This window comes from Falco naumanni, chromosome Z (assembly GCF_017639655.2).
Source record: "Falco naumanni isolate bFalNau1 chromosome Z, bFalNau1.pat, whole genome shotgun sequence".
In the NCBI taxonomy this organism is placed as follows: domain Eukaryota; kingdom Metazoa; phylum Chordata; class Aves; order Falconiformes; family Falconidae; genus Falco; species Falco naumanni.
This window is the reverse complement of record NC_054080.1, coordinates 12,574,082-12,593,541: the sequence shown is the minus strand read 5'-3', so window position 1 is coordinate 12,593,541 and position 19,460 is coordinate 12,574,082. Positions and strand designations below refer to the sequence as shown.

At 36.3% G+C, this 19,460-nt stretch overlaps 1 protein-coding gene across 1 annotated transcript in view; it reads right to left on the bottom strand.

The window, feature by feature from the left end:
• Positions 1–19,460, bottom strand: part of SHOC1 (shortage in chiasmata 1) — a 55,343-nt gene that overhangs the window by 4,174 nt on the left and 31,709 nt on the right. Inside the window, exons 15-25 of the mRNA XM_040580377.1 lie at positions 17,005–17,112; positions 15,115–15,302; positions 9,944–10,016; positions 8,411–8,480; positions 7,689–7,873; positions 7,079–7,184; positions 5,213–5,324; positions 4,122–4,243; positions 3,064–3,157; positions 1,930–2,061; positions 441–590 (exon numbers count right to left, since the gene is read on the bottom strand). Coding sequence (XP_040436311.1) covers positions 441–590; positions 1,930–2,061; positions 3,064–3,157; positions 4,122–4,243; positions 5,213–5,324; positions 7,079–7,184; positions 7,689–7,873; positions 8,411–8,480; positions 9,944–10,016; positions 15,115–15,302; positions 17,005–17,112 — 1,340 coding nt within the window. The remainder of the gene's footprint in view (positions 1–440; positions 591–1,929; positions 2,062–3,063; positions 3,158–4,121; positions 4,244–5,212; positions 5,325–7,078; positions 7,185–7,688; positions 7,874–8,410; positions 8,481–9,943; positions 10,017–15,114; positions 15,303–17,004; positions 17,113–19,460) is intronic.

Sequence of the window (19,460 nt, the reverse complement as noted above, 5' to 3'; positions counted from 1 at the left end):
AGGAAGGAAGGAAAGTGGGAAGGAAGTAAGTGAGGGAAGGAAGGAAGGACAGTCAAAAGTCAAAAGCCCTGGAAATGCTAAATTGGAGAACCTTTCTTGTATTAGGGAAACACATAAGCTTGTATGCTGATACAATACTTGAGAGGATAAAGCTTGAAAAGGAAGCTGATCAAATGAGTATTTTTCCAGTCAAGGAAATGTTCTGATCATCTTCACATGAACATAACAGTAACTTGACAAAATCTGCTGAGAATCAGCAGGATCAACATTTTGTATATGAATTATATGCTTTAGCATATAACTTAAATGATCACGCTTTAGCAAATAATTCTCAATGATACCAGCAAATGTGCATGTAGCATCAGATACACACACCCCCCACCCCCCTATTACAACAGTGCAAAAAGATTGATCTAATACAGAAGTTAATTTTGGCCAACCTTTAAAGCTTTTTTTGGAACCTCTGGCAGAAATTCGTGAAGTTGATCAAAACTTGCAAGAAACAACCTGCTCAGTGAAGATCCCTTCTTTAACATTAACTGAGCAACCAGAGGGTTGATACAAGGAAAAGTAAGTAGGCATTTTTCTGTCTGGAAATAGAAGTTATTTTGTTAGATTGATATCTGACAAACAACTTTTTCTTTTTTTCTGGTTCTACAGAATGACTCCCTATGAATAGGTCATACATTATTGCCTTTCAAACAGTGCACTTATATAGGCTGAAGAAGACTTTCTGCTTTTTACTACAGATGTAATGGTGTATCATTTTTGCAAAAGAGTAAGTTCTGCATAATAGTTCGGTAACAGGGAAGCACAGTCTAAAGATGTTTCTATTCTAAAGGGTGAAACCTGTGAATCATGTAACCTTGATTTGAGAACACATCACCAGATTTACAATTTACTCGCCATTTTGAAGAGAATTACCTAAGTCAAGATAAACTGACAAAGCTGGTTTTGTTTTGGAGAAGTTACATTTGTAAACAGCAATAAGACAGGTGGTAAAAGTAGGATTTGCTAGGAGGAGGCAGAATGTCACACAGAGAGCAGCAATTTGAGAGCTGTAGCATTGTAAGAATGTCAGCTTCCAGTTCCTGACATTTGTAAGGGCTGGCGCTCAACTGATGCCAGGATGTAATACCTTTGACAGAGACAAAATCAACGACTCCTCTAAGTTTTTTACCAGTATCTTTAATCTCTAAATTGGAAAAGTTACAATCCAGTATCCCACACTTGAAAGGCTATCCCAGTACGTGCTTTAAAATGCTTCTGAATTTTGCTGAAGTCAAAAAGTATCTTGGCTTTACAAGAGTTCAAAGCTTCCACATAAAAGTAACAGATCTATATGTTTAATTTGAAAACCTTACTACACAAGTTAAAGAACATCATATATTTGACTGTGTGATTGATGGACCTGTTCCAGCATTTATTGTAAATATTCAGTATCAACTACCGTATGAGGGGTTAAACTACTTTCTATTATCTTGTATTAAAGCAAGTCTGTTAGCAATGCCATTTACTTCAGGAATAGATCAGCACTGATGTATTTGTCTTCCTGCCCAAGCAAGCCATTGTATATTTATATTTTACAATTTGGGCAGTTTTTTTAACTTAGTGACTAGAACTGTAGAACTATACACATTGGCCAGCGGTTGTGGAGGATAAACCTCTCTATTGGTTAACTGTGAAAGCACAGATAAAGTCCAATTTGCATCTAATTGTGCTGGCAAGGACGATGGAAACATTATATATGTGTGTATATATTTTCGTATATATATATGTAAATATGGATGTGTGTGTGTATATATGTATGTATATAAAATTAATGCTTATTTTAACAACATATTTTCAGAGAGTAACAACCCCCCTCTAGAACTTTAGGAGTCTGAGAAATTAGAGAAAAAATGTAGTTTAATGGAAAGATAAGCAAACCTCAGACGGCAAGACAGAAAGCCAGGATTTGTCCAACCACTCATGAGGACTGATATTAGATGCTATCAAAATGTTGTCAGCAATCTGACGAATTATCAGCGCTGTCTCTTTAATTCCTGGCGTAAGAACTACCTAGAAGTGAAACATAATATTTTGGTTAAAACTTATACTAAAGAATGTCTTAATTTGCTACAGAAATTAAATGAGAAAGCTTAAAGGTGACCCCAAACACAACAGCTGGTAATGTGGAGTAATTAAACCTGAACCATGATTATTATGCAGAGGAACTCCAACCTCTGACCACTAGCCTGGCAACAAATTACACTCCTTATTTATGCAAATCCTCTACAGGTGAGATGAGTTTCTCCTATAGTCTTTTATCTGTATCAAGTTTATGGGTACAATACGCGTTCATAAAAAGCCAGGTAATTCTGAGATGCCTAATGTAGTTTAAGAAGATGTGTAACACTTCGAAGGTGTGGTTTGCACATGAATTACACTGCTTAGTACATGCAATGAAAAATGTTCTGTCCTCTCTTTAACCTTCATTTAACCAGATAAATCTGAAACAAATTTTAATACACAAATAAGTAAAAAATGGCCTAAAAAGATGTCAATTCATCCAAAAGAAATAAGTTACAGACATCAGCTTGGTAAGACAAGTGAAACTTCTGCCCAGTTTTTAATGCTGATTATTCTAGATACTGCATTTTCTGATTTATAATAAAAAAAGTTAATGTATCTTGCCATATTAAAAAAGAAAAGCAAACTAGCTGACAGCAAACTACACTATTTTTTGTTCTACTACATTAGTAACATAATATTAATCTTAAATTTCAAATTAAGGCATAAGCAGGATTAATACACATTCTAATAATTTATAAAATTAAAGGTACAATCTCATTTCTTGACTCCTAGTCTTTCATAGAAACACTTCAGCTGCTATTCGATTCGGATTGAACTTGTGCTGGAGTCAATAGTCCTTTCACTGACCTCAGCAGCAGTGAAGTTTCCCTCTTATTTTAGTGATTTTGAGCTATTTCATGTTTTTGTTGTAGAATGCATACTTACTAAGCACTTCAGAAATAACATACAGTGAAGACTAAACCAGAAAGGTTGTTATCAAAAAATTACCTTCACTTCAAAATCTTCTGACTTTTGTGTAAGTTCAATTAGAGTGGCATAAATTAAGACAAGGTTAAGCAGAGTATCTCCCCTGAGACTGTACCTATAAAACAGTTTCATTGGACTGTTAATATTTAATATGCATATATAATAATTCAAAAACATTTGTTCAATGTGTTACTAGATGTCTGTTTCATTTCCTGGAATTCAGAATACCAGTACAGTTTCAGCATTAATATCTGTGAAATTAGAACTAGGACACATTAAATGACTGCGTGCTGCAGGATGCACTGTGAAGAAGAAAATGCAGTCAGCCCACAGCAAGGCAAGCCTGGCCTGAAGCAAAAGGACCGGATCAGGGTCAGTCACTAGAGAAAAATCATACGGCGAGGAAAGGTGATGCATGGAAAACTTACCACTTGCTCGTAGAAAAAAATCTCACAGTAGGTAATAAAGAAATGCTTATGAACTATATCAACAAAAGCTGTGCTTCCATAGAAAGGAGAAATGCTGATGGATTGGAAGAACACTTGAAGAATGTCTCCCTGTTGCAAATGATATACAGTGATGCTAACACAGTAATTCATAACCATGTAGTTGTAGGGGTTAATTTACTTCAAACAGTTACAAAGAATAATTCCAGTGGCTAAATAACCTTAGTCTTGTGAAACTTCTGGACCTGCTGATTTGAAATACATCTCACATTAGTATTACCTGCCTCAAATCTTGCTATTTTATAACAACCATTTCTTTATCTCTTGTGTAAGACTAAAAAGCTCCTAAGACATAAAAAACCATCTTTTCTAACTTTTTTGGGGGTCTCCGGTGATCACTGTTACTTCTGTCATTCCATGGAGTTTTTTAGTAGGAGCATGATAATACTGTAACTAACTGAAGAGTTCAAAGTACAAGAGAAATATGAGCTTACAATATTTACATTGTTCTAAGATAAATGTGTTCCTACAGAGTAATTCAAAGAACAAAGAGCATTAGCTTGTTCTAATAAGTAGCTTCCTTTAGTGATAAGTTTGTTTCAAAATACCAAGATAAAAGAATTTCTAACTTACTCTAAACTCAGTCCTTCTCTGGAATAGAAAATGATCCAACAGCATGTATATTGAAGTGATAATGCCAGCAGCTTCAGTATCACATTGTCACAGGATTTTTCATAATTTAGGTCTTCTATACTCTACCATAAAATTAATATTAAAAGTAAAAAATAAATTTAAAAAAAAGCCCCGGTCTGTCACAAGCTTTTAATTTGCAATGCTGTATTATGTAGAAGTTAGAACAAACATAAATACAGCTAAATAATACAGGTATTAAAGACACATCTGAGAGTCAGGAAAACTAGGTGATATTCCCAACTTTTATTTTATTTGACCTTTAAAAAGCTGATTCACAGCTTTGGGACTCTTTTCCCCTCCTGTAAAAAGGAAACACAACTACTAACTTTTTAGGATGTTCTTAAAGATTTTTGAGAATTTAATAATGGAAAATATTATTGTTAAACTCTGAAGTTTTAGTTAACCTATAGAAATCATATTATACCTACAATGAATATATAAAATACATCCCTAATTGCAACAGCATTTGCAGCAACATGTAGGAACGTTTCTCGGTGTTGTGCTTGCAATATTATTTGATTAATTATCTATCTTTCAGTAGCAGTTCTACCTGTCATCTGTCTTGCTGCATACCAGAATTTGAGTATTATGGTATTGTCTAAACAATTACTTTTAATTAAAAGTAGGACAAATTATTCTCTAGACTAATTCATATAACTCTTTGAAATGGGAGCAGTTAATTAAATCTTACGCACAAGGTAAGAGAATATAGTCACAGATACATTTAATTGCTTATTATAATATTCCTTCATACAACCCTATTTTCAAGTATGCATCCTTTAACTATATTTGATACAATCCAATTACAGGTCAAATGTTACACTTCTGTGAAGAAATGTAGGTTTTAAGTTAGTCAAACTGGCACAAACAGAATTTTGGTGTTAATGAATTTGGAAATAATTTGTGATGTGAAACAATGCATGAATTAAACATGGTTATAAGGAAGAAAAGGTATGTTAGAAGGCTGTAAATATGGCCTAGAAGTGACCCAATGCATAACAGAATTTGGGTGTAGTAGTTTCATTTTGTACCTGCAAAAAGACAGCAGTACATTCATCTATTGTCAACACAACATATGGAGCTGTACTTCCAAAGAGACTTAAGGAGTAACTACTGCTTCTTTCAACAAAGGTAATGCTGTACCTGAAGAAGTCAAATAATTTTGTTAAATCTCAGTTAAGCAAAATAATATTTTCTTAAAGGAAATTAATAACACACATCTCAACACAATTTAATACACAGTCTGTTTATATTTGTTCTTTCTCAAATTCTCAAGTTCACTTTAAGACACATTTGAAGAATGCACATCAGTGTAACAGTGACTTAATGAAATATTAGTGGATAATTTAATTATGTTGCTAATTGCACCAAATATGACCTTGATATACAGCCTCTGAGTTTACGAAAAAAAAAAAGATGTAATACAGCAACTAAGGTAGATCAATCAATAGATACTCCTTTTGAATAATCAAATGTATACTGCATTTCTTCCTTTCATGACTGTGCAGCACAGGGAAAGAAAACGGAATGAAAACTCCCTGACGGACATTGGTATGATCCTAAATTTTTCTGAGTGGATGAGAAATGCCAACAGAACAGCCTCCTGTTAACAGCGGCGTTAGCAAAGACTCACTGAATGAACATCACATGCTTAGGGCTTTCAGGGAGTCTTGGCTGACTAAGGAGGGAAGCTGAGAAAAGACAATGATCACACTACTTGGCCTCATCCCTAGGAACACAAGAGACCTAAATCTGAATCTGTCAGCAGTAAGTCCTCTAGAAACTTGCATGGACAGTGTATTCAGACATTAACAAAAGAGTGAACGGTAAGCTTTTCTGAAACTATATAGTGTGCTGCTCATCTATTCAATTACTTCACCAGTGCTAAAAGGAGCTAGCGAGAAAGTAGCAAAAAGCATTCCTGGCTATTTAGCTTATGGTCAGGCTCAAGAGAGAATATGGGCAGGTCAGAATTTAAAAGTGCATGTCAAATAAATGTTCAAATTTTAAATGTCAAACATATATGGGGTTTTTTTTCCCCTATTGAACTGTCATTAGACACAGTTCAAAATTGGCTTCAGAGCTCACTTGAGGATACAGCAAGGATCAAAACTGGCATGTCTCTTCAGTAACATGGTGAAATCAACCATCTGTGTTCTGGCACTAGGTTTAAAAGATGATGCTGCTCTGTCCCCTATTTATATGTTTTTTCTCCCCATGATAACAGCCACTTTCATCAGTTATTTATTACAGTGAAAGCAAAATGCAAGAAAATTATGTCAAAGAAAATAACGCACATATACAATTATTTACAAACATGAAAATTTTTGCACAAGTTAAAGAGTATTCAAATCCAGTGTATATTAGATCTGAATTTTAGAAATAAAGTAGTTTTTGTTTTTAACTTAGCCTTTCCCAAAAGCTGTGATGCATCAGAAAATGTGTCTGTTTTATTGTTGTTTGGTTTGGTTTTTTTCGCATAGCTCCAGTAGTTAAAAATCAAAAACTCCAAAAGCAATTTTTATGAAGAATTGAATACAAAGTCTTCCAAGCGCCAAGAAGCACTAAAGCAAAAAATGTTCTGGGGTAACATCACGATTTTCAGGTAAAAGTAGACAGTTTAAAAAGTTGTTTTTATTAAAAGTGCCAGCTCATTATTAAAATAAAGAAACTGGCCAATTCCATTCTGGTTGACAACTGTGTGAATCTATAGAATTAAGCTATCAGATTCAGCAGAAAAATTATCTTCATGTCTCTTAAAATGCTAATAGTGTAATTGCAATAATGTACCTGATAGTCAAGTAGATGGCTACTACATGGTATATAAGGACAAGATACATGTCCTGGAAAACTGAAAATAAATAGTCAATAAGATTAAATATATTATTTTCACTCACTTGGATTCCAAAACCTGAAGAATATCTGGCATATTAAGAAGACCTTCAGTTGTCAGAAATACGTATGGAATCTGTACTTCCAGAAGAAAGGAACCACAGTGATGCCCTGAAACATTTTGTGTATGTAAGATAATAGTTTCATAAGCAAAAATCTAAACATTTAAGTATTTAGCTAGATGTGTGTTTTAAAAATGCAGCTTTTATTAATCCCTAAATGTTTCCATTCCATGCCTTCCTGCTCCCCCCACCCCAAACTCTTCTGTATCTCTTTGAAATTAAGCTTTAATTTATATTCCTTTAGATCTACAGCAACATACACTTAGGATGGCGAAGGGTGGATACGGCTCGTAGTAACTGTAAACAACCTGTGAGCTTGGCACAAGTCTTCTATCAACCAACATTTAGTACTACATCCTGGCCAAAACTAACCTCACACCCTAAGAAAAACGCCTTCCTGTCTTTCTGTATAGATAAACCAGCTCTGTTTGCTTAGCTTTAGCCTTCATAATTTGTTACTCATTCTCTTCCACAGACACATGAACATAGCATTTTAGGAACCACAGAATGCTTTCCTTTCATATTGTTTGTTACAGTTCTGGAGGGCACTTACCCATTTGTATTGTTTCAGGGAGGGTGGTTTTAAGAGTCATGTAAGTAACATTGAGATTTTTGCACAGATCCTTCCAGCAAGAGTCTTCAGAATAATCATATTCCATTACTAATGAGAAGTGTGTCCAAGGGAAGTCAGCTCCAATTTGCTGATTATGTACAACCACACAGGAATATCTACTAAGGCTTAAAAAACCAACAAAGTATTAATAAAATTAAGTTCAGGTAGAACTACTCTGAGAAGAAAATAAACACATTTTCACTCTGAAGAATTATCACTGTTTAAAGTCTGCTTATAGAAAAGTATTTACCCTTCCCAAATTTAAAACTATAATATCTCTAAAAATTAGTTTTTAAATTAAAAGCTGTACTTCCCCTCCTCCAGTTATCTACTTGAAGTATTCATGTTTTCCTGCAATGTCATAATTTGCCATTATCTCTTTTATGCTCTTTCCTCCCCACCTTTTCCTAAAACGTGCAAAACAAAACAAAAAGTTAAAAACACGCAATTGCATGTTTTCTAAAAGTTCCTCTGAGCTTCACAACTAAGCATTTTAGCGGAGTGTGAACAAAATTCTCCCCTCCCAGAGTGAAGATGTACAGCCATATTCTCAAATTTTTCCACCAGACTAAAATCCCAGGGAAATGAACAAAAGTAATGAAAATTTCCTGTGTTAGTCCTGAGTAAAGACTTTGTTCTCAAAAATCAACAATTTAACTTACTTGCTTATGATATCTTTGCAACTTAAAATAGTTCTTTTTTTCTCAGAATTCAAATCCCTAGCTTTTAAACCTGCATAAAAAGAGTTAAAGTCTTAATCAAACAAATGAGTCTCTGCAGGTATGAATCTACGCACAGCAGTAAACAGCAAATGTGGAATAACACAGAATATTAAAATTTCATGTATTGTGTTGTCTGTCTTGATGAAATTCTACATAATTTCAGTTTGTATTGCACTGGTGGGTATACTGATTTAGAAACTTCTGTTTTGAACCCAAGGAAGAAGTGAAAAAGTTTCATGTCTTACAAACTCACAACCTGATTACCTTAAAATGAAAATTAAAAGGCTAGTGCAAGAGGAAGCATCTTTTCCCCTTTGCAATTTAAATTCCTTTACACTTTCTGTACAGCTCAAGTTTCACAAGTATGAATGGAAGATGTGGTTAAAAAGCGATATTTGCGTAACACAAATGACTCTTTTCAAAAGTTTAGTTAGTTGGATTGACCTGTGTTTGCAACCAAGTCTTAAGATCTTAAAACAAATAAAATACTTTTCATTAAATATTATTGTTATTAAAAGCATTGTGAACATGCCTCTTCCCTTTCAAAACATTCTAAAAGACAGGCTTTCTTCTTTTAAGAGCACAGGAAATTTAACTTTACTTTTAAAGGCAAAAGAACAATACAGTACATGACACTGTTGATAAGGTTCAAGCAAGAAGGAGTTACAAAAATGGGTTTTAAAAAGCACTATGAAAGGAATCTGTGTCTTCCTCTAAACTTAAGTACAGGCTCAAATAACAGTCTTCCTGAAACATGTTTGTTTTACAGCTGAATCTGCAATGTTGACCAAGCTTTTGTACAAAAAGTACAATTTTTTGTACAAAAATTACTCACAGGTAAAATCATGAACTGATGAAAGTGTTGCTTATATAAGTGGGGGCTGCAATACTGGAAACTATTTTTTTTTCCTTGAGTTTAATAGATTGCTACAGCTTATGCTTACATATTTAGTAAATTAGCAAACAAAGTCATCAACAGATAGCTAAAGGAAATCATGATCTGTACCAAACTACTCATTTAAGGTCTTATGCCAGGGAACTTAGTTAAGACTTCTAAATGCTAACTGTTCTTAGTAAGTTTTCAAGGAAGAAAACTTTCGACCACCCATCAGCTAAAAACAATGAGACAGTCTGACCAAGACAATAGGTGCAATTATAATTAGGCAATGGGCTACCCACATCTCCTTTGTGCTCTGTTAAATAAATCTTTCACCTGACAGATGAACTATCATTCTCTTGCAACAGAAAACACCACACCAGAAATCTTAATCAGAGGAAAATAAAATTACAAGAAAGAAAGAAGGCTGACGGAAGATCTAGGAAACAGAAATCAGTGAGAAAAGTATGTAGAAAGGTTCCTGATGAGGAGAAAAGGGAGAAAAACCTGCAGAAAGCGTACAACAGCAATGCAATAAAGCACAGAATAACAGCCACTTTTTCTTTCAAAGATGCACATAAAAATTATTTATTTACCTTCTACTCTAAATAAAGTCTGAATGAGAGCAGCTTTTTCCATCTCAGAGTCCATCCTTGTTATGATTAGTATCTGGAAGAAGGCAAGTAAAAGAAACTCTAGTATTGTAAAGAATTTGTTCTTTCAACCTGCATACATCTTTCTTTCTCCTTTGCACAGAAACCACAAGATTGACTAAGCAGGTGGCAAGAATGGAAACCTTGGGGTCTTCCAGAAGAGCAATCATAGAATCATGGAATCATAGAATATCTCAGGTTGGAAGGGACCTGTAAGGATCATTGAGTTCAACTCCCTGCTCTTCACAGGACTACCTAAAACCAAACCATCCAAAAGCATCATCCAGATGCTCTGCGAACTCTGACAGGCTTGGTGCCATGACCATTTCCCTGGGGACCCTGTTCCAGTGACCAACCACCACCTCAGTGGAGAACCTTTTCCTGATGTCCAATCTGAACTTCCTCTGGTGCAGCTTCATCCCCTTTCCTCGTGTCCTATCACTGGTCACCAGAGGGAGATCAGCACTTCCCCTCTGCTGCTACCCTTGCAGAAGCTGTAGGCTGGAATGGGGTCACCTGTCAGCCTTCTCTTTTCCAAGCTGAACAGATCAAGTGAGCTCAGTGACTCCTCCTAAGTCTTGGCCTCGAGGCCTTTCACCACCTTGGCCATCTTCCTCTGCACACACTCTAAAAATCTGATGGCCTTCTTATATTGGGTGCCCAGAACTGCAGACACTGCTTGAGGTGGGGCTGCACCCATGCACTGTAGGGTGGGACAATCACCTCCCTTGGTGAGCTAGCTGTGCTGTGCTTGACACATCCCAGGACATGGTTGGCCCTTTTGGCTGCCAAGGCACACTGTTGACTCATATTCAACTTGCCATCAACCCAGATGCCCAGATATCTTTCCACGGGGCTCTTTTCCATCCTCTCCTCCCCACATTGGTATGTATAACCATGATTATCTGGTCCTAGGTGGAAAATCTGGCACTTGGTCTTATTAACTTTCATATGGTTGGTGACTGCCCAGCTCTCTACCTTATCCACATCTCTCTGTGAGGCCTCTCTACCCTCAAGGGAGTCCACAGCTCCTTGTAGTTTAGTATTGTTGGCAAACACAATGTACACTTAATTCCTGTGTTCCAATCATTTATAAAAACATGAAAGAGCACTGGCCCTATAACTGAGTCCTGGGGAACCCCACTGGTGATTGGCTGCCAGCCTGATGTAACCACATTTACTATAAACGTTTGAGCTGACCCATGAGCCAGTTGCTTACCCAGCATATGATGAACTTGCCTGTGTGCTGGCTGTTTTACCCAGAAGGATACTGTGAGAGACAGTATCAAAAGCTTTATTAAAACTCAAAACCACTACATCTACTGGCTTCCCTTGGTCAACTAGATGGGTGACCTTGTCATAAAAGGAGGGTAAGTTGGTTAAGCAGGATGTTCCCCTTGTGAACCCATGCTGACTATTACCAATGACTGTGTTGTGTCTCAAGTGTTTTTCAGTAACTCCCAAAATAACCTTCTCCATAATTTTATCATGCACCGAAGTGAGACTGACAGGCCTGCAATTGCCAGGGTCTTCCTTCTAGCCCTTCTTGAAAAATGGGACAACATTTGCCAGCTTCCAGTTCACTGGGATGTCTCCAGACTCCCAAGGTTGTCAAAAAATCATGAAGAAAGGTCCCATGATGATATCGACTAGCTCTTTCAGTACCCTGGGATGAATCCCATGGGGCTCCATAGATTTATGCCCATCCAGCTGGAGCAGCAAGTCTTGAACAAATTCAGGGCTGGCTGGGAGTTTATCATTGCTCCAGTCACAGCCTTCCAGGCCAGGGCTCTGGGGGTCCCAGGGCCCGTCATTGGTGTGAAAGATAGAGGTAAAAGACAACATTAAAAGTCTCTGCTTTGTCTACATCCCTATTTGTGAGGGATTGGTCTGTGCAACAGACCAATGTTATCTCTGATTCTCCTTCTGCTGTTAGCATATTTTAAAAAGCCCCTTTTGTTGTCCTTCACAGTGCTGGCCAGCTTGAGCTCTAATTGAGCTTTGGCCATATGAATTGTCTCCCTACAGTGGCAGTGTCTCTGTAGTCCTCCCATCACCTGTCCTTGTTTCCAATGTCCATACACTTTCCTTTTCTACCTGACTCTTAGAACAAGATCCCTACTCAGCCAAGCCAGCCTTGTGCTCCAGTTGTTTCACTTTTGACACTTTGGAATTGCCTGCTCCAGCGCTCGTAAAATATGGCCCTTAAAAAACAACCAGTGTTCCTCCACCCCAATACTTTCAAAAGCAGATTCCCAAGGGATCTGCCTAACTAGCTCCTTCAGCAGCCCCAGGTCTGCTCTCCCCACATCCAGGGTAGAGGTTTTGCTCTGGTTTTTCTCCTACCAGCAATGGCTTAAACTCAGGTGTATGTGTGCATTATTGCATGAGTTGAAGAAACAATATTATAGGAAACATCAGTATTGGAATTCAGTTTTAGGAACAAAGCTGTTCTAGAAGAAATCTTAAACTGGAATATTTGAGTCAAAGTAAAAACGCTAATTAGAGATATTATCTAAAGACATTATACCACATTATTACTGTTGCACTAGACAGATTATTATGGTCACATTAGAGGCATTATCCCTATGGAGGCAAAACTTAAACTGAAGATATCTAAATTCAGCCTGCAAGATGGTGATATACTGGAGGGAGGTCCAAAATGTACTGCTGAACTAATTAGAAAGATTTTCCAGACCATAGATGGAGTACACTGAAGTGTTCCTGCCAGAGATCGCTTATCTATGAGACTCATTAAATACTGCTTAAGATGAAAACATTGAAAAGGATTAGAATCTACCAAATTGACACAGTTTAAAAAAACCCACACTATCAGAGAAGGTGTTTACCTTGTCCAACATTTCAAGACTGAACTTGTGCTACATAATCAAAGTATGTAAAGAAAAATAGGCACACACATATAGGGTTTACACCATACTTTCAGACAGGATGATCTCTGAACCTTTATGTATAGACACTTTACATGGTGCACACAAGATAAGATTTTAAGGAAGCACATGGCACTGTCTAACTCTTAAATCTTACAGATGCAAGATAATTTTATAAGTAAAAATGAATAGTGTGTTAAAGCTTGTCAGAAAAGAACTTCTGGATATCAGTCAGCCTGACCACTCAAGACAAATTTCTGTTTCCGTATGTCGGTGCACAGAACAACCATCTGAAAACCCACTGGCTCCTTTCAAAGCAGTTTTGGACAACTGCATTTCAAAATGCAGAACTGCTTTTTCACACATAATACAACAGTGTATTTATTACATGTTGTTGTGAGCTAGGTGACATTTTCTATCTAATCATGAGTACAAAAGATAATGAAACAATGAGTAAAGTTCAGGTTATTCTATTCTGTTAGCAACTTCTTGCTTACAAAGAAAACATCAGATTATAATCCTGCATCAATAAAAATTTTGGCTAATAAAATTATAATCAGATTATTATATCTGACATCATATTAACTGATGCTGATGTGATGTAGTAGAACAGGAAATGGCTTATTCAGTACAAATTTTACGTCTTATTAAAACCACAGTACTTCTGCCTATCCTGGCTCATTAAAACCTGTCTCTGAATGCTAGGGAAAAGCAAACAATTTCATAATTGTGAATAAAATCATATACATATTTGTACATTGTATGTGTGTGTGTGCACGACCTTAAGTTTAAGTCAAGCAAACAAGTCAAAACTCAGGAGAGTTATAGTTAAAAATTCTACAAATCATATCTAGCTGAGTTCAGAAGAAAAGCAGAATTGTCACTGAGCTGACAGTAAGATAACAAAGTTGTCATATGTCTCCTAGTGCAGCATATTCCTAGTATCACAAAGCAAAATATGTAACTATTTAAGAAGATCATGCTGAAATCAGTTTAGAGCATCTATGAAGGACAAACACCAAGACCATCAACACCACTTTGTTTTGGTTGCTTCATTTCCATTTTAAATTCTAAAAGGGTGCACAATAAGATATTATATTTTTCTTCTCAGGAAAATTTAATCAAAAGATGTTCAGAGCTCTTTGTGCAACTCTTAACAGAAACAAAAGGAGAGTGGTGAGGCACTGGAACAGGTTGCCTGGAGAAGTTGTGGATTCCTTACCCCTAGCAGTGTTCAAGGCCAGGCTGGATGGGGCTTTGAGCAACCTGGTCTAGTGGAAAGTGTCCCTGCCCATGGCAGGGGGGTTGGAAGCAGATTATCTTTAAGGTCCCTTCCAACCCAAACCATTCTATGATTCTATAAGAAAGCTCCAGGAAGTGAAATATGGAAAGAAATTAAAACAGATGAAAGTAAGCTTGAAGATTCATCTTTTTTGGCTGTGTGTTCAGTAGCATAAATTCTACTCCAGTCAGGACACAAAATTTTACATATTTTATCCCTTCTGTTTCATTGTACTATTAATTTATTCTGTAAATAAATAATAAATATTCTGCAAAGGAAAATAATTTTTTTCACTGCATGGTATCACCCAAAATATTCACATATCCTGAAAAAAAATTATCTTTGGATACTTGAATCTCCCCTACAACTCTATCCTCCATGCCATAACTATCACTCATGGGTATTTGCTTCCTACATAATTATAATGGCAGGAGATTGGCCTGATACATGGGTTAAGCAGAGGTCGTCTGTAGATAACAATACCCACACAGTCCATGATGTGTGAGCTTTGAGCCACACTGTACAAGTACAAAATACTGACTTGTGCTGTGATTCTCTTTGCACCAGAAGATTGAGGCCTTCAACTAAAAGGTTATTATACACTTCTCAGAAAGTGATGTGATACAATATACTTACCAGCCACTTGCACAAGATGAAGGCCTGGCAGTGTTAAAACTCATATGCATGTTATTTCAGGCACGAAACAAGGGGAGATTTGATCAAACAGAAACCTGTTTGATCAAACCTATTTGCTGGTTTATAAAACCTGTTTGCTGGTGGAAGTCTTAAAACTTTGCTACCCTTATTTAACAGATACTGTGAGTTGGAAAGGTAATTATAAGCCTTTCTTCCATAAACCAACACTTGTTGAAAGATGGTTTTATAATTATTCACATAGTTTGGAGCAGTTTTGTTTGCTTAGAGAAATTGTTTATATTTTTAACCTTAACACTGTGTTCCTCCCCATAAATTTGCATCCAATTTAAGATTTGATGCTGAAGCTCTGTTATTTTGGGATTTGTTTCATGCTTTTTCTGGCTGCTGTACTGTACAATCTTCAACTGCCTCCAGACATTATTCAAACAGGATTCTAAGACGGGTTTATAGATGTCCTTTGCCTTGGACAAATAACCTGTTAATAAAGCAATAAAAGAAGTAATTTCAGTGACAAAAGATAATTGCCAAGGTTTGTGTTTAATCTACACGTAAGTTTAAAATTTATGTGACAGTATATTGTGCAAAAAAGATTAAAATTTACTGGCTCACCAATCTGGAAGGACACTGTTACTACTAATCAGGTACATAAGTGGCCTGTATAAAACTGCTATACCTCCAGTAGTATCTGCTATGTGACTCCAGCTAGAATTGTTGAACCTTGCTTTCTATAGCTGCAAATACCACCATCAGCACTGTTATATTTAACTAATCTATATAGTTTATACTAAATAACAACTTTCTTTTTATTCCCAAAGTCCAAAGCTTTATTTGTCCTGTGTTTTCTCTACTCTTCATGTTATCATAACTATCATCTCAGAATGATGCCTTTTGTATATAAATGGTGAACAATGCTGGGGTTTTTTGAAAATGCATGAAGAAAAAAATACATCCAAGATAACTATGTGATGAATCACATAGCACAGCACAAAATCAGAACAATAGTGAGGACTACAGGGCCTACTTTTTGAAGATCTTTTTTACTTGTGCAGTTTCCTGTGTGAGGTGTTGCTGGGACCTGGAAGGACAAGAGCTGTGTAATTCTGAAATATCACCTAGGAGTGCTTTTGCTACAATAGAACAGAGGAGGAAGAACTGCACATTTGTCTCCCTCCCATCTTCCCACATTGTTTATAGTAATTACAGAAAAGAATTCTACTTGGTATTCTACTTATATATGCAATCTGTATTTTTCTTTCTACTCTTTCATTGCTAGGAATATTTAAGCAGACAAAAAATATTTTCCCAACAGTTTGGTTTATGACAGATGTCTTCCATTTTACATCAATTTTAAGGAAACACCCTCCAATAAGTATAATTTAGAGCGACTGAAGTTAGATGCTCTGAACTGCCTTATCTCCTATAAAGACAGAGGGAGCCTGACTTTCCCAGAACACTCATAAAAGCTGACTTCAGCTCCTTATGAATGTATTCCAATAGATCTATCTGAAAATTGACATTACACAACAATTAGAACTTGACAAGCAGGGCATTATCATTTCAGGCATAAAACCGGGTTACAATGAATTTTCATACTCCAAATCTGAATAGTACAAGACAAGAAAAGCTTCTGTGTGAGTCCAGTGCTAAGATTTGGACTGTAGCTTCAAACTCCCTGCCTTGTGATAGGTTAGATAATATTTCAGATTTTTCTTAAAATGCTCTCTGTTTTAAGTACAAGGAGTCTAAGAATATAGGTGTTCCACACCCATTCCACACTTGCAGAAGGCAGACTGTAAACAACAAAGGACCTGCCATGTTGCTCGGTTTCCACACAGAGAATCCAAAAAGAATTTGTCATTCTGGGATACAAGGCAATACATTATATATGTGGAAGCTCATATGAATGATTCTTAGGTAAATCCAAGTAATAAAATAAACAATGGTATATAATTCATGAAGTGAGCATATATGCTACCAAAGTACAATCTGCAGTTAATTAATTTCTAATGATGGAACAGAAATAAGGAAGCAAAGGGGGCTGGATATCGTATTGAGGCTACTACACTGGAGATACACTAATGGCAAAGAACCACAGCCTACAAACGTGAAAGACGGACTGCAGAATACACACAAAGCATTGGGTTTCTGGGTATCATTATTCACTATGAAAAACTAACCTAGTCCTGTGTCCAAGCCACATGCTAACAGAAGATCTCGAACTGTCACCAGCAGATGCACCAGAGCAGCATGTCTGAACAGCATGATCTCCTTCTCATTTATTTTACCTTTACAAACAGAAGACATGGGTGTGGTCTGAATAAAATTTCAGAAATCACGCTATATATACGTAATCCATTTAAAAGATCCTGGTATCAGAATTTTCATTAAACACACACAGACATAACCTCCAAAGGTTGGATCTGGTGGTCTTGGCAAATAGCTTATGATATAGCATAACTTTTCCCATGTCATCTGACCCAGAACAAGTGGCACACAGGGAAGTGTTTTTCAAAGTGTAGGGATAGATGGTCCTTGCTGGAAGAAGGGTAACAATTCCCCTAGGTGTGTCATTAAACCCACACTGCCTTACTAATTTTAGTAAGGCAAACTTTAAATATACATGGAAACTGATAAATTTTCCATATTTTGGTCCATCATACAAGCCCAGCTGTTCATAATACTATTTCCTCATCTGACTAGTCAAATCACTAAATTTTTCAGCAGCACTGTAACTCCATCTAACCCATTTTCCAAACATTTCAGAACTCTTTCCAAGAAATCAAAATGGCAGATTATCTACTAATCAATAAGCAATTTCAAAGCAGTGACAACCTCAAATTGAGCTTTTCACAGAATCTTTCCAATAAATTTTAGACTATAAAAGCCACATTCTTTATGGCAAATGATTTGGACCCAGCTAGTCATCACACATAAAATGAGAAAAAATTCCTATTGTCTTCCAATACTGATCCACTTAGAGTCTTAACTTCTGATATTACCTTCCCCCCACCTAATTAACCTCTCTGGATGAGAATCTTAACCTTCTTTGAGAAGATAAATCTGGAAGACATCTGCTTCTTCTTGGACCCACAGAGTAAATCAAACAATTTATTGTTGTTATTCTGTATTATGTACCTGTTATCAATAAATCTTCAATGAATTGACTGAACAGGAAGGACTTACTAGTCTGAAGAATTCATTTTTGAGAATTGCACAGAGGGAGTGGTGCAGTTTGTTATCTCAAGAAAGGAAATATGTCACTGCTGCAGAGTAAGGAGAATTAATAACAAAAAGCATACTTCAAGATGCTAAAAAATGGTTGAGCAAAATAAAGAATAAGTGACTACAGCTGATGAAGAAATTAGTGAATGAGATGCATTATACAAGAAAAATATTAGCTAGTTCTGTGTACTGGTATCAACATAGCTTTTAATCCAAAAAGGAAAGTAAAGCCCTCAGGAAGGAAAAATCAAACTTATGAACACAGCATACAGAAGAATTAGCTGGATACAGCACAGAAGACAAAGATCTTGCCACTCTTCTGTATCAGAGGACAGAAAGTGACTGTCTCTGTCAGTGAAGGTACTGAAACTGAAGAACTATGTCCAGTTCTTGACACTACTCACCGTAAAAACTCAGTGACGAATACAGATTATTTAGAGTATAGCAAGACAGTAAGAAACCACATTTTATGATGAAAGACTGGACATTTGATGAAGAAAGAAAAGACCAACAGGGGAATAATAACCTTCTAATAGATCAATACCATCACAGTAGGTGACTGTTCTCTGTGTTCGCTGGGGGATTAATGAGAAAATGCATCAGCATACTCTGGAGTAAAGCAGAATGAGGTTGGGTATTGTGAAACTATTTAAAACTAGGAAAGCATTAAAAGAGTAAAGTTAGTTACCTGGGAGGTTTTGGAATCTCCTACACAGTTAGAGAAATACTCATTAGGAATGGATTGGATATGTTAGAATCTTTCTCATTTCTAAGTTTCTATGGACCTTTCAGCAATAAAATTCCTATCTCCTTCTGCTTCTTTAGTTGAGGACAAAATGCAAGACCTCCCTTGCACTTTTCTGTCTCTTCAGTGCAGACAATAGTAGCTAAATCAACCTGACATTTTTTTGTATTTCTAACCAAGAGCAAGATTTTACTGCTTTCCTTGAACTATAGTCAAAGATCCACCTGCTTCATAGGTCAGTTCTGTGTTCCACAACACTTGTTTTTGTATAACAAGGGACGGGTAAATATTATCCATTTCTCAGAAAACACTTGCCCTTAAAAGGAAGGTCCAGTAGATGACTATTTGCCTCATCAGTATTTCAGCCATTAAACATTTTCATTGATTTCACTGCTCTAATTTTAGTAATTGATAGTATACTGCACAGTTAATCTACAAGCAAAGAGGGCGCTGAAGTTTGAATAAGCACACAATTCAGCCCAGCACATAAACTGCATTTGAAAGGATGTAAGTTTTCTTAAATTAATCTTGCATTAAAATGCAAACTCATATATTTTTCCTTGATCCTCAGTCAAAGTAGTAGTAGTTCTCTGTTTACTTTTCTGAGCAATGTTTTCCTTTCTGTGATCCACTGATAAAGATAGTGAGTTTCTCCCTCATGTTTGT